At 42.5% G+C, this 14,142-nt stretch overlaps 1 protein-coding gene across 1 annotated transcript in view; it reads left to right on the forward strand.

Moving 5' to 3' along the window:
- Positions 1 to 14,142, forward strand: part of LOC124778838 — a 326,007-nt gene that overhangs the window by 287,274 nt on the left and 24,591 nt on the right. Inside the window, exon 9 of the mRNA XM_047253671.1 lies at positions 5,874 to 6,098. Within this exon, the coding sequence (XP_047109627.1) occupies positions 5,874 to 6,098 (225 nt within the window). The remainder of the gene's footprint in view (positions 1 to 5,873; positions 6,099 to 14,142) is intronic.

Below are 14,142 nucleotides of genomic sequence, written 5' to 3' on the forward strand. Positions count from 1 at the left end.
AATAAAACAAATTTTTTAGATCACAGAACATGCCTAGTGTTCACAGCTTTTTGCTTAATTCATCCAGTGTCTCGCAGAGAAAAGAGGATATACCATCTTCAGTTGTTAAACAACTTTTAAACCAAACCAAACTATACGTTCGACAGTAAATTATGTGAACCAAAATGATCAAATACCTTTGTGTATCTAGCCTTTGCAATAGCTTTTGGTAACACTGGGAAGGTCTAAAATTATCTACAATACCCCTTTCCAACAATGGGTGCAAGCCCCCTCCACGAAAAAACACGACCACACCGTAACACCACCGCTTCCAAATGTTACTGTTGGCACTACACACACTGGCAGATGACGTTCACCGGGCACTCGCTATACCCGCACCCTGCCATCGGATCGCCACATTTTGTACCGTTATTCGTCACTGCACACAACGTTTTTCCACTGTAAAGTCATCCAGTGTTTACGCTCCTTACACCAAGCGAGGCAATTGGCATTTATCGGCGTGATGTGTGGCTTATGAGCAGCCGCTCAACCATGAAATCCAAGTTCTCTCACCACCCGCCTAACTGTCATAGTACGTGCAGTGGATCCAGATGCAGTTTGAAATTCCTGTGTGATGGTTTGGATAGATGTCTGCCTATTACACATTACGATCCTCTTCAACTGTCGACGGACTTCGTCAGCCAACAGACGAGGTAGGCCTGTACGCTTTTGTGCTGTACGTGTCCCTTCACTATACATCGGAAACAGTGCACCTACGGATGTTTAGGGGCGTGGAAATCTCGCGTACAGACTTATAACACAAGTGACACCCAATCACCTGACCACGTTCGCAGTCCGTGAGTTCCGCGGAGCGCCCCATTCTTCTCTCCCTCGATGTCTAATTACTACTGAGATCGCTGATATGGAGTACCTGGCAGTAGGTGGCAGCACAGCGCACCTAATATGAAAAACGTTTGTTTTTGGGGTTGTCCGGTTACTTTTGATCACATAGTGTAAGTGGCAAAGTCTACTACAGGGCGTGCTCGCGCAAAGTAAGTTGGCACTTGCGCAGAAAAGCATTTTCGTTCACATTACTGACCGAGCAGTACTGACCGGGCAGTAGTACCCTCAAGTTTTATCAGCTGATTCGGTGCTCTGGTCAGAGGCTACTGAGTTACCGAGTTCGTCATGCTGACGTAACCTGTTAATACTTATACAATAGCTTGCAAACTCACTAACTTCAAAAATGGTTCAAATGGCTCTGAGCACTATGGGACTTGACATCTGAGGTCATCAGTCCCCTAGAACTTAGAACTACTTAAACCTAACTAACCTAAGGACATCACACACATCCATGCCCGATGCAGGATTCGAACCTGCGACCGTAGCAGTAGAGCGGTTCCGGACTGCAGCGCCTAGAACCCCGTGGCCACCGCGGTCGGCAAACTCACTAACTGTAGCTCAGAAGATCCGCTTGTGAATAGGTGTCAGCGGTTCACCTGCACATCCCCTCCCGCTCGCTGGTCGCACACAACGAAGCCCCCACCTCCACCTTCGCCACCTCCTTTATAATACCGTCTGCGCAGGTACGGGCCAAGTTATATTATGCACGCACTATTGTCGGCCTACTTCATCAGTGGAGCCACGATGAATAATGGCCACTTGTCAGGTGCAGTATATGAGACTCAATACGCATATTGCAACTTGGTGAGTGAATGACTGCCGGAGACAGAGTTAGCGTCTGTGAAGTGAATCAGTATAGCTGATTAGAATCTCCTTGCCACCTGACAGACCAGAAATGAAGTCTGTGTACTGCCTTTAAACTTAAAAACGAGTCATCTCCGAATTCGCCGTCTGCGTCCGCTTCGAGACCCGATTCGCCTGCTCATTTAACTGAAAACTTTTCGCTTGCGACTGTTATCAGGTACGTGTGGACTATAGCAAAGCAGAAAGGAAAGCGATTACAAGAGATCACAAGAATAACAAAGAATTCGTCGCATTGCCATTACATACACAATTGGCCACCAAGACGATTATTATTTAGAAATATATTGATCAATTGGTTCGCAGTCAATATTGTTATGTTCATATACCCTGTGTTACCAATGAAGGGCAGATTTTTAATGTGTGTTACCTTGATGTGCACACACACACATCAACATGTTGGTTGTTCTTTTCTCTGCATCCAACAGTCTTCCCGCAAATACCTCATATATTTTACTACCGCATGTTGTTAAGACTATCGTGACTACACCAGTAAGTTTCACCAACTGCGACATAATCGCGTATAGAGACACTGATCCAATACTGTCAAATGTTTTTTATTCCAGTCTCTGATCACAATAGCAATTCTTTAGACGATGATCGGTTTCAGTCCGTAATGACCATCCTCAGATCTAAAATATATAAATATATACATCTAGTGAGCAGTGTGTCTTTCAACATAAAGCAGCAATATGTATCACAATATACTGTCATACAACTAGGGAAATGTATAGATAAAATATAGTACAAGATACCTGTTTTACACCATGTTCTAAAGTGATAAGGCCATAATGGCATCGTCAAAACATATAAATATAATCAGCACAGCATCGTCACATATATCGAAAATAAGGTGTAGAATAGGCCACATCGTCCACATAGTGATTATTGCTACTGGCTACTGAAGTACAGTAGCAACCAGAAACCTGTTTGCCTACATCCTCCCTAGATGTCGCTACTGTGGGCTTACTTATATGTAGTCATCATTTATGCAAAAAACATAATCTGATTAAAACACATTAAGTAAAATGCATGTAGCAGACTTCTTAAAATTGGTGACTATCACAGAAACCAATTGTAATACGTTAAGAGATGAATGCAGTTACCCATATAAAATTATTAAAAGAAAATATATGAAGAGAATAGGTCCGATCCTTTTTTATGGTGAATTTACGGTCAACAATTAATATACGTAATACATTGCCTTTGGCAACCTATAAATTGCTTATGAAAGATACAATGTCTATATGATAGCTGAAAAAGAGACAGATCAATGATCAGCGCCCTCTGTTGGGTCGGCCGCTAGGATGTTATGTAGGTGCGCACCGATCGTAGAGAATTTAACCACTAGAGGGCTTTACATACATCGTGACATGTCTCCCACAGAAAACGTTTAAACAACATATAAGCAGTCAATAAATAAAATTATATAGTCTGGCTATACATTCCATGAATAGGTAGGAGATTATCAGTTACAGAATTAGAGCGACTACTGTGCGGAAGTAAGGCAAATGCCTTCTGTTCTCAACATAATTCATCAAGTAAGGCTAGGTATAAGTACGCGAGGAATTATTTGGTTATCTGGTTGCTCCTCTCCTCTCCCATCCTCGCCCCCTGCCCCGTCTTCACCGTTGTGTCCCCCCTACCCACCATCTCTACACCCTCCATCTCCTTTCCCAAGGTGGCTTCCGTCAACTCCCCCTCCCGGATGATGCCCTCTCTCCCTCCATTTATCCTTCCTATCAACTCTGATCCTCCCTCCCCCTCCTTTCCTCTGTCCTTTCCCTGGGCTCCCTCTTCCCCCCCCCTTCCGTCCTGTTTCCTCCCCACTACACCTCTCCCTACCTCCCTTCTCCCCCCCAGTCCTTTTGTATTCCCCTCCTCTGCCTACCCCCCTCCCTGTCGCGTCTGCCCCCCACCCCTCTTATGGGTCCTCATCCTCCATCAGCTCCTTTCCCGGTTCCCCCCCCCTTCGCTTTTACTCTCCTTTCCCCCCCTTTTTGTTTTCCCATCTCCTGTTCAGTTTCCCCCCACCTGCTCTCGACTGTGGTGTCACCTTTGCCGACTTTTTCGTGCTGTGTTCTAGTGACTATTCAGTGTTGTGTTGCGAACAGAAACCATGCTGTCGCTGGGTGTGCGTTTTATATACTTTGCGAACAGAATCCAGACTGTCGCCGTGTTTTTTTTAATTGTCTATTGTTTCCCCTGTCTGCTCCGTATGTATTTTTATTCGCTTCATCATCCCTCTGTTATTTGTTTTCATTTCCCCATTTTCTTTTCACCTTGTTACTCAATGAGTCCCCGATTTTATCGCCTGTTTTTTATTATTATTTATTCTCCTGCTCTTTGTCAGAAAACCTGTAGGCTGCAGAGCGGCGTCCTAAGCTGCTGCCAGCCCGCCCCCTTCGGGGGGAATTGAAATTCAATAAAGGAAAAAAAAAAAAAAAAAATATTTGGTTATCGTAGTATGTTATCAAATAAAGCAAAGTAGGCACTGAGCACAAAACCGCTTCGTAGATTCAGTATGCTAGTGGGTCATGCTTTTTGCCTTTGTAAATCTCTAACTGCTTCAACAAGTCGAGAGCGCGACCCTTCTCTGCACTGTGTAAAATACGCACACAACTCTCGATATTGCCTACAGTGTGGCCGTTTTCTGTTAAATGCATTCCTAATACAGTTTTGGTCTGTGCTTGCAAATGCTCCCTGAATCTAATTTTAAAAGAGCGGCCAGTTTTGCCGATGTAAAATTTGTCACAACTACTACAAATGATTTTGTAAACCCCAAAACCGTCAAATTTATCAGAGTCTTTACTCATACTATGTTTAAAACGGAGTTTCAGAGTGTTGTTAACTTGGAAACCACATCTAACATTAGATTTATTGAAACACTTTTCTATTTGTTGGGACATTTTTCCGTAAAATTTTATTGGGATAGTTTTCAGGTTTTCTTTATTCTTTCTTTTTTCTAGATGATTGTGGGTCTGCCTATTATTTACTTTCTGATTTTTATCCTATTGGATGGGCGCATAACATCTTTAGCTGAAAAGACGTTGGCTACTGCAATTTGCTTTCATATACTAAGTTTTTGGCGTATTTCACTGTCGGCCAATGGTAATCTAAATAGTCGGTGGATCATAGAGGTGAAAAAGGCGCTTTTATATCGAGATGGATGCCATGAACTGGCTCCGATAATAGTATCTGTACATGTAGGCTTTCTGAAAATCAAAAATTTATGTCTGTTATCAACCTTCTTAATGGTAAGGTCTAAATAGTTAATGGAACCCGCGTCTTCTATTTCTGTAGTAAACACTATTTTTTGGTGCATGTTGCCTATGGCTTGAGCAAATGCGGTAACCTCATTTTTCGTCCCCCTTTAACAGTAACAAGATGTCATCGAAATAACGTTTATAATTTATGGTCTTGTCTTTCAGTCGTGGGAACTTAGCAAAGAACTTACATTCTAAGTCGTTCATGAAAATATCTGCAAACGTACCAGCCAAACTGTTACCCATCCCAATACGATCTATTTGTTGATATATGTTGTCATTGAATGTAAAATAGTTACAAGTTAATGCAAATTCTAAAAGTTCTATTAATTCTGTGTATTCTGCAGTACTAATCTTGTTATGAGTTAGCAGATTACGTTTAATAATCTGAATCGTTTCCTTTATGGGGACACTACTGTAGAGGTTTTTTACATCTAGGGAAACTAGTGTCCCATTATTTGGAATAGGTATATCCTTAATCGCCTTAGCAAGGTCAGAATTTTTTTTTGAGCCCAAAATTGGTAGAGAAAGTGTACACTGCTTCAAGTTTGTTGTTAAGAAACTTATTTAGTTTACAACATGGTGATGACAAATTTTTAACAGTTGGACGGACTGTTTCCTTTCTTATGTATCTTAACCTGCGATCTCAGTTGGGGGAGCTTAGGATTCATCATTTTGGCGATTTCTTTTCGTAATCGTTAAGCAGAAATTGGGAAGATGCTCATTACGGACTGAAACTGGACATCGTCTAAAGATCTGCTATTGTGATCAGAGACTGGAATAAAAAACATTTGTCTCGATTTATCACGTATGCAACCCTCAACACCGGACTCGCACTTGCACCGTACCGCTACTGACTCGCAGACGGTCCTGTCGACGCCGCGACGCTCGCCGCGCATCCTCATCACGCGCGCCTTCTCGGAGGAGAGCGACCACTCGCCGCCGGCGTCGGCCGCGGCCGGCGACCTCGGCGACGGCGGCGCCGGCGTCGGGCTGGGCCGCAAGTACTCCACGTCGACCACGTCGCTGCTGGACCGCCGCTGGCGGCTCGCGCTCGACGCCAAGGAGCGAGAGGCGGCCGCGGGCATGGTGGCTGCGGAGGCGGTGGCGGCGGCGGGCAGTAGCGGCGACGACCAGAGCTGCGGCAGCGCCGTCGCCAGCAGCGACGACGAGGGCGACGACGCGGGAGCGGAGGAGGCGGGGGCGGCGGCCGAGGCGGAGCGCCGCTGTCTGCGGTGGGGCGACGCGGCCGACTGCGGCAGCGCCAGCGGCTCGCTCGTGCTCAACGACTGCGACGCCAGGTAACGGCCAGCCCGTACCCAAGTGGCGGGCTCAAGCCGTCACGTTAGTTTGTTTATGACCATTGCCGTTTTTGTGACGGCTCCCAACCCAAGGTCCTCGGTGGTACTTTTGGGGCAGCCACCACAAATTGTATAAAGCGTGGGTAGTGACCAGGATGTAGCCATATCTGTTGGCCGAAAAATAATTAGTGACAAGAATTGTGCCAGCTAGAATGAAGAGATAACTTATCTTTATTTCTGATGAAACGTGCACCAGCAATACAAGTCCAAGTAATATCCAGGAGTAATCCGTGTACTGAGCCTAGTCTAATGTAATAGCAAATATCACACTGCAATGGCTCCGCTGTAAACTCCACGAAAGGCTAGCAATAGACAATCGACAGTAGACTGTCCGTCTCGGGGTTTTTTTTTTTCTTTATTGTTATTTTCAAACCCGTACAAACAGGCAGGCTGTCAGCAGCATGGTACGCCGCTCTTCAGCCGTAGAGGAGATAAAGAAAGAACAGAAAGAATACACAAATGTGACATAACGGTGGGTAATAAAACAGTAGACACATAAAGACAAACACGGAGCCGTTCACACTTGACGAGAATTCACTAAAAACTGTTGTCACGACGCACTAACACTGAAGATGGCGATGGCACAGGTGAACGATGGAGGATGACGGGAACACTGAACACGAAACACGACGGCACTCACGAGACACTGATGGCGATGATCTCCAGCGCGCGAATGTCCACTCAGCGTGTACGAGTCCGGGGACCTGCCAAGAGAGGTGGTGGAGGAGGAGGAATGGGAAATGGGAGAGGGGAGAGCAGAGACGCCATGGGCAAAGGAGAGAGGGGGAGGGAGGAAGGGGGAGTGAAGCCCGGAGGAGAGGGTAGGAGGGAGGGGGGAAAGGAAAGAGAAGGGAAGGGAAAGGGGGGGGGAGGGAGGGTGCCTGAAGGAAAGGACACAGGAGGGGGGGGGGAGGATCAAAGTTGATAGGAGGGGTAGATGCAGGGGAGGAGGACATCATCAGGGAGGGGGAGCTGGCGGAAGCCACCTTGGGAGAGGGTAAGGCGTCTCGGGGCCAGCGCTCCTCCTTATATGCAAAAGGCACAGGGCGCTGCGGACTCGAGCTCAGCCGTGGCGCGACCTCTTCCGTCGGCGGTAACGCCCTGAGACGCCGACGGCCGCGACGGGAACTGTGGCCAGCGACGTCACGGTCAAGGCGCGCGTGCGCGAGTTGGTTGGTTGGTTGGTTGGGTCCGTGGATACAACAGCCGTCTGCTAAGGGCTGACAAATTTTAAATAAATGGATAAACTTAATTCAATAGTATGTATGTCACCCAGTAACAGACTTTTTTTTGTAGTAAGTGTAAGTAGGCTGTTTAGGTTTTTATGTTGGTAACGCCACGTAGCGCTCTGTATGAAAACCACTGACTGTGCTGTGTGCAATCTGTGGTTGGTTTCCATTGCTGGAAACAGCCTACTTACAAAAGGTGTCTTGAATGAGACGTCCCCCAGGCTGTGGCAAGAGTTATGTCTCCGCACTATACTTTCTACCGTGTCCTAGTTCCGCAAGTTTCGCAGGGTAGTTTCTGTGAAGTTTAGAAGGTACGAGACGAGGTACTGCGGAAGGAAAACTGTGGGGACGGGATATGAGCCGTGCTTGGGTAGCTCAGTTAGTAGAGCACTTTCCCGAAAAAGGCAAAGTTCCTGAGTTCGAGTGTCGGTCCGGCACAGTTTTAATCTGCCAGGAAGCTTCAAAAAGTATCTTTATAAGAAAACACCCATTACATACTAAATGAGAAAAAACATAGAGGAGACTGTTGTACTGTGAAACTCTTTTCAGACATACTCTGTAACAGAATTTCCTGTAATAGCAGTTTTATATATTTTTATAACATTTTGAAATGACAGCATTCATTATAAGTGTGCAGTCTCTTTCTGAACTCACAAAATTCAGTCTACAAAAATAAGTACAAGGTACAACTCGGTAATGTACGATCTGACATATAAAACCTGGCCGCTAGCTAGCCACAGCATACACCAGGTCTGAGCCTTCACTTCAGGCAGCAGTAAAACCAGCTACCCCTTCAAACTTTTAAGTTCAGCCATATTCACGATTTCGCAACTCTGTAGTATACGGAAGGGTCTGGAGGAAGTGTTGTCTTCTTGTTAAGTTGTTGCACTGCTGCATCACCTCGTGGTCTAGTGGTAAACGTCATGCATTGTAGCTACAAAGTCGTGACTTCGAGTCCACACCTTCCTCTATATTTAACCCAGTTTTCGGCTGTCTCCTAAAGCTGCTAGTGTGATATAACTACAAAGAAATTCGCTTCACTTCCTGACCCAACAGTAGGAGCAAAAACTTGTAAGATTGATACTTTAATTTGCTATGATGAAAGCGGTACTGATGGACAATAAATGCGAGTTAAAAGCTGTGAGCTGTCTGGGGAAGTTAACCTTGCATTACTGCGCAACTGTTTCACCAGGTAACTAGTCTAGGTTTACCAAATTTCCAAACAGACTAACATTAATTATAATCTTTTAATAGTCATACAACTTCCGGTAATATATATATATATATATATATATAAAAGGAGAATTTAAATAAAAAGAAAGAAATCGGTTTATATTTGGAAATTTATTTTAAGATTGATCATTGAAATTTCAGCATATTAAACGTGAGTTGTAACTGAGCTGGTGCCTTATTTAGGATTGTGAAAATATGAAATTGTAATCTTACGGAACACATAAAATATGGAGCCAAGATTGTGAGACTGCATACAACACTGCATTCATAAAATAACACATGAAGAACGTTGAAAGATAAGCAAGAGGAAATTAACCACAACCAACCGATTCAGTTTTTACCCAAAGAAATTACGTTCGTAGCACAATCCTGTCCGTCATGTAATTACCACACACTGGTATACTAAATTCATACTAACTCTCTGTGAAATCTTCCCAAAAAGAATAGCTGAGGGCTACTTTAATGATTACACCACATGCTTCACGTGGTCAACTTGGTTTATACAAAGCGTATAACTCCACAATAATTTTGATAATTAAAATAAATTTACAAAAGAAAAACCTCGAACTGGTTACTATCGTCTTACTATTAACCTGACGGGTCAAACAATTGTATAGGCACGTGGTACTGGCCTCACAAAGTACGCCCCACGTGGGTTGAACATAAAGAAAAGTTGGTATATTGAAAAATATTGTCAAGACGAGACGTTATAATCAGACTAGCATGCGCATTTAAGATTGATGATCTTAGTTAGAGTTACTGATCAACACGTGGTTCCACTTTACTCACAAAGTAGTGACAAAGCAACTACCGGAAGATATTCTGAACTACTTCACACGCGAATTACACTGCGTTGCAATTTAAGATAACATTAGATATTTTAGAGCTAAACCTGAAATAAAGGTGATTAAATTTTCAGTTAGGCTGAACTTAAGAAATCCATTGTCCTACGGACTTAGCAGACACGCGCTTAGCCGGAGATCTTACCACTTCAGACGCTCGCCACGGACAGACTGACCTGCGCTCCTACCGAGCGTGTCTCCCAATTACCAACGGAAGTGACCAGAGGGGCAGCTTCCTATACCAACATGACAAGGGATGACCAGGACCATGCTAAGAATGGAAACCTCTCTGCTTTTAGAAAGCGTAGCTACCTGTTCCGACGTTGGTCCTACTGTTCTCTAGCAGACAGGCTTGTCTGCTACCCTCAAGCATGCAACTAGAAACACATTTGCTCATTCATCCTCTCACACAGAAGGGAAGGGGGATGACAGTATCTTATCATATACAGTATATACAAGAAAGCGGATGTAGGTTCCGTATGAGACTGTGTGACATGAATTACATATAAACTGTGTTTTAAAGTGTAGTAGTGTGACAGATCGTTCTTGTTTATGTGTAAAAGTAACACGTTCCACTACTCAATCTCCACCCAGATAGTCAGAAACGCCACAGTAAATTTAGAAGAGGAATTTATGCCGTAAATGACAACAGATTTAAGAAATCAAACATGAAAGGAATCCAACAGAGACCTTTCATAACCCCAACGCTCCGGGAAAAGACTGTGCAGGGAATTTTCTGGCCATGCCAGGACATTCCCAAGCTGGCTTCTCACACCCTACTTAAACCAAAAGTGAAAAGAAAAGGCAAAAGGTCACCAGCTACTTGCTAAAACACAATAATTTCAACAAATCTTTAAAATCTACTAATTTCAAACAGAAAAAAAGAACACAATCTGTGACACCTATTTAAAAGATAGTGTAGACCTAATTCGGTCAGCAAGTAAAAACAATGGTTCCTGTGTCATTAATATGAAAACAATTTGTGGTTGTTACCCTTATGGAGTTCACCAGTATTTGCCCATTGCAAGAGCCAACTGATCACAGGAAAATTTATGACTGTTTATTAACAAGCAAAATTTATGAAAATAGCAAAGGTTCCACAGCAATTAAAAAAGAACATCAAATAACATCGGTATTAAAAAGCAGAACATTACAATGCACAATCCGCAAAAGCGAAAAAAATGATAAGAGAAAAAAAACATGTTTTACAAAGTGGTTATCGCAAAAAATTCTATATCTTATAAAACTAATAATTTGTAGAATTAAAATAACTATGTGGCACTAATTTAATCACTCTACTATATTTCAATTAGTTAGCAAACAATGAGCACTATGTCATTATACTGAAACTACAATAATTATGTGATTGTTACCCTTAAGGGGTTCCTCACAATAAATATGCCCCATGCAAAGGCTAATCGATCACAGTCCAATGAGAATGAATAGCAAACTGACTGATAAACGAAGCAATGCCACTTGAATGAATTTACGAAACAAAATATCACCAATCTAATACATCACACAAGAACAAACATTGATCAATAAAACAGTACAATAGTCAACATCTAAAAAAAACACCAATAAATAAAACACCTGCAAAATACAAGAGTCAAAGTCTAAAAAAAAAACAATAAATAGAACACCTGCAAAATACAAGAGTCAGTCTAATAAACACCAATAAATCGAACCCCTGCAAAACACACGAGTCAAAGTTTCTGTGACAGAAACACACTTATATGCATTGAACTAAGAACCGTATAATCACTGTTCACTGACACACTCAGTAGTTCCACTGTTCCGAGGCACAATATAAGGGGTAGGGAGGAGGGTTCGTCGCCGCAGCTGTCAGTAGGGATTTTTTTTTGTCCATCTGTTGCGTGCAATCCCGCCGTCTCTGCCCTCTCATGAAGTTTCTGTTGGTGGCCCGTGTCACGTACATCTCGATTTGGTTCCATGTTTGTGTTGTCAAATTCGTGCGGTATCCTCGTTTGACACGCCAGGTTGATATTCCTGGGCAAGGATGACACTTAATGGCTCTTCTTTTGTGCCACCCTTAGCGACCAGAGAACATCGAACCATGATTTACTGTCGCTTGACAGTAGGCATCCGTCAGGAAATGTCGATAGGCGTCGTTGACGTCTGCAAGTTTCTCTGGACAGTACCTGTCAAAAGGCTCCACGCCCCTTGTGTTGTTTCACCGCGGCCGTCTCGTCACGGTCGCGTGCGTGTGTTGCGTTGCCAGCAGATGGATTTCTGCGCGGTGGACCGCTCGCCCATCTCAGGTCATCGCCTCCACGACTGGGGCGGCCGCCCATTAGCTCCAGGTGCAAGGGAAAGTGTTTGTCGCGTGCCCTTCTTTTGTTGTCGACCGCGCTCCCGAAGTGGCCTGGTTGACAGCGTGTCCTGCTGGGAAACCCGCTAGTTTACAACTAGCCCTTCTCCTCGCTGCTCCCGCTGTCTCGTAAGAGTTTAGTCGGTTTGCTTTCACGTTCTCAACTGCATTTAAAGACATTGTTCATCATAGTTATGTGATTACAAAATGTCATACATAATACCGCTTAGTATTGTATTTCACAATTTTTAAGAACGAAAGTGAGACTTATTTTTAAAAAAAAAAAAAATACATGAATCGACAATATAAAAATAAAAGTTAAATGACTTGACAATATAAAAAAATAAAAGTGAAATGACTTGACAGTATGAAATAAAAATTAAATGAAATGACAATATAATATTTAAATCCACATCACTAATGTGGTTCACTTACGTTTTAATAAATCAAATGCTACTTATTAATTCACTAAAATGAATAGGATTATGCCTTGTGCAAGTATAGGTCAGGACAGCATAGGGTTCACATGTTACTTACACACACACACACACACACACACACACACACATGCACACCTGTTGTCTATTCTACAAACTAACTACCCATAAACATGCATTACTCAAAATTTTACTTCAATCCACTACTAGTTAAGCCAATAAGCTACTTCAATGCTATTTCAACACCGTGTATATACCACTACAACATAGTTCTAATTCGTCCTCTTCTTGACGCTCGCGGCATACGTCTTGTCACAAGATAAACATGGAGAAACGTTCCTTAAACATACAAAGTAGAAAGAACAATGGTTATTTGCAAATCAAAACATTTATACCAGTTAACACACCTGATAAGAGACTCGCAATTATACATTTATCATACTTATATATTCACACATAAAACAGTAAGAAAATTTCATCTAAAATTACGTTATCACAAGAGTTAATCACGCAGATGACTCTGAGAAGGTTATTTTTTTTTTTTACCCATTTTGTTCCAATTTCGTTCCTTCTTTAAGTTACCTTTCGCTTCCAAATCAGTTATTTCGCCTGTGGTGGTTATTCTGGATTCATTTCTCATGAATGGCAAAATAGTGGTCTCCTCTATTCTGTAAAACAGTTTCATCTTAACATATTGAACTTACAACAGACACAAAAGATCCGAATCCTCCTGTAGTTTAAATGACAAATGTTTTGCTTCATCCTTATTACCTTAAACCAAGCTTTCCTTCGGTCCCATAATCAAAATTATTTAATCTTCCTCTACCTTCAAGAGGGAAATTTCCTCAGTACAAATCACATAGGCTGCAGTGCATCCCGCACCCGCGAAAACAGTAAGCTGTAATGCTCACAGCATCAGCAAAACACATAAACGTCTCTTTTCTTGGACAAGTATTAACGCAGAATAATTTTTCAGGCTTTGGCTCAACATCAATCAAGACTACAGAAGGGATCCATATTTCTGTTCCATTCTCCATTTGCTGAAAAACTGCTCGTATTTGACTACCACAATAATATTTCAGGGCGACGTAAATTACACAAACCACAATTCTTCTTTCACCTTGAAGGGAATCAATATACTTACGAAATCCACAGACAGCACTTTACGTACTCAGCTATAAAGAACAAAAAAAAAAGACATATATCATCAATATTAACATATCATCACATATTGGGAAGCCAGTGGTTTAACAATCGTATTATTGCATCCTGTTTTCAAGATTCCAGATTTACTCATTCCTTTCTCAGAGTTCTCCTATCTTAAAATATTCATACAGCACGCATACTATAGTAAGAGATCCTCATTTATACTGACAGATATAGAACAGTAATAGATAGATAGTAGCACTGAAAGCAGAAAATCGGAAACACGGCTACTAACAGCTGGGGACCTGGGTTTGCCAGACCCATAGTACCCACAGATCGGATATTCCCCTGAGTTTTGCATTAATTCAACACAGATCTAGCTTCTCTCAGGAGCGACTCTTTTCAATTTACACAAAAAAAAACATAAACAGCATTTCACTCGTTCACAAAGAAACCTTTTATCTTCACATTTGAACCAACCTAAATCCTAATTACACAAGGAAAGAAAAAAAAATTAAAACATAACTTCAATCAATCACATAGAAACATCTTT

Source organism: Schistocerca piceifrons, chromosome 1 (assembly GCF_021461385.2).
Source record: "Schistocerca piceifrons isolate TAMUIC-IGC-003096 chromosome 1, iqSchPice1.1, whole genome shotgun sequence".
Taxonomy (NCBI): Eukaryota; Metazoa; Arthropoda; class Insecta; order Orthoptera; family Acrididae; genus Schistocerca; species Schistocerca piceifrons.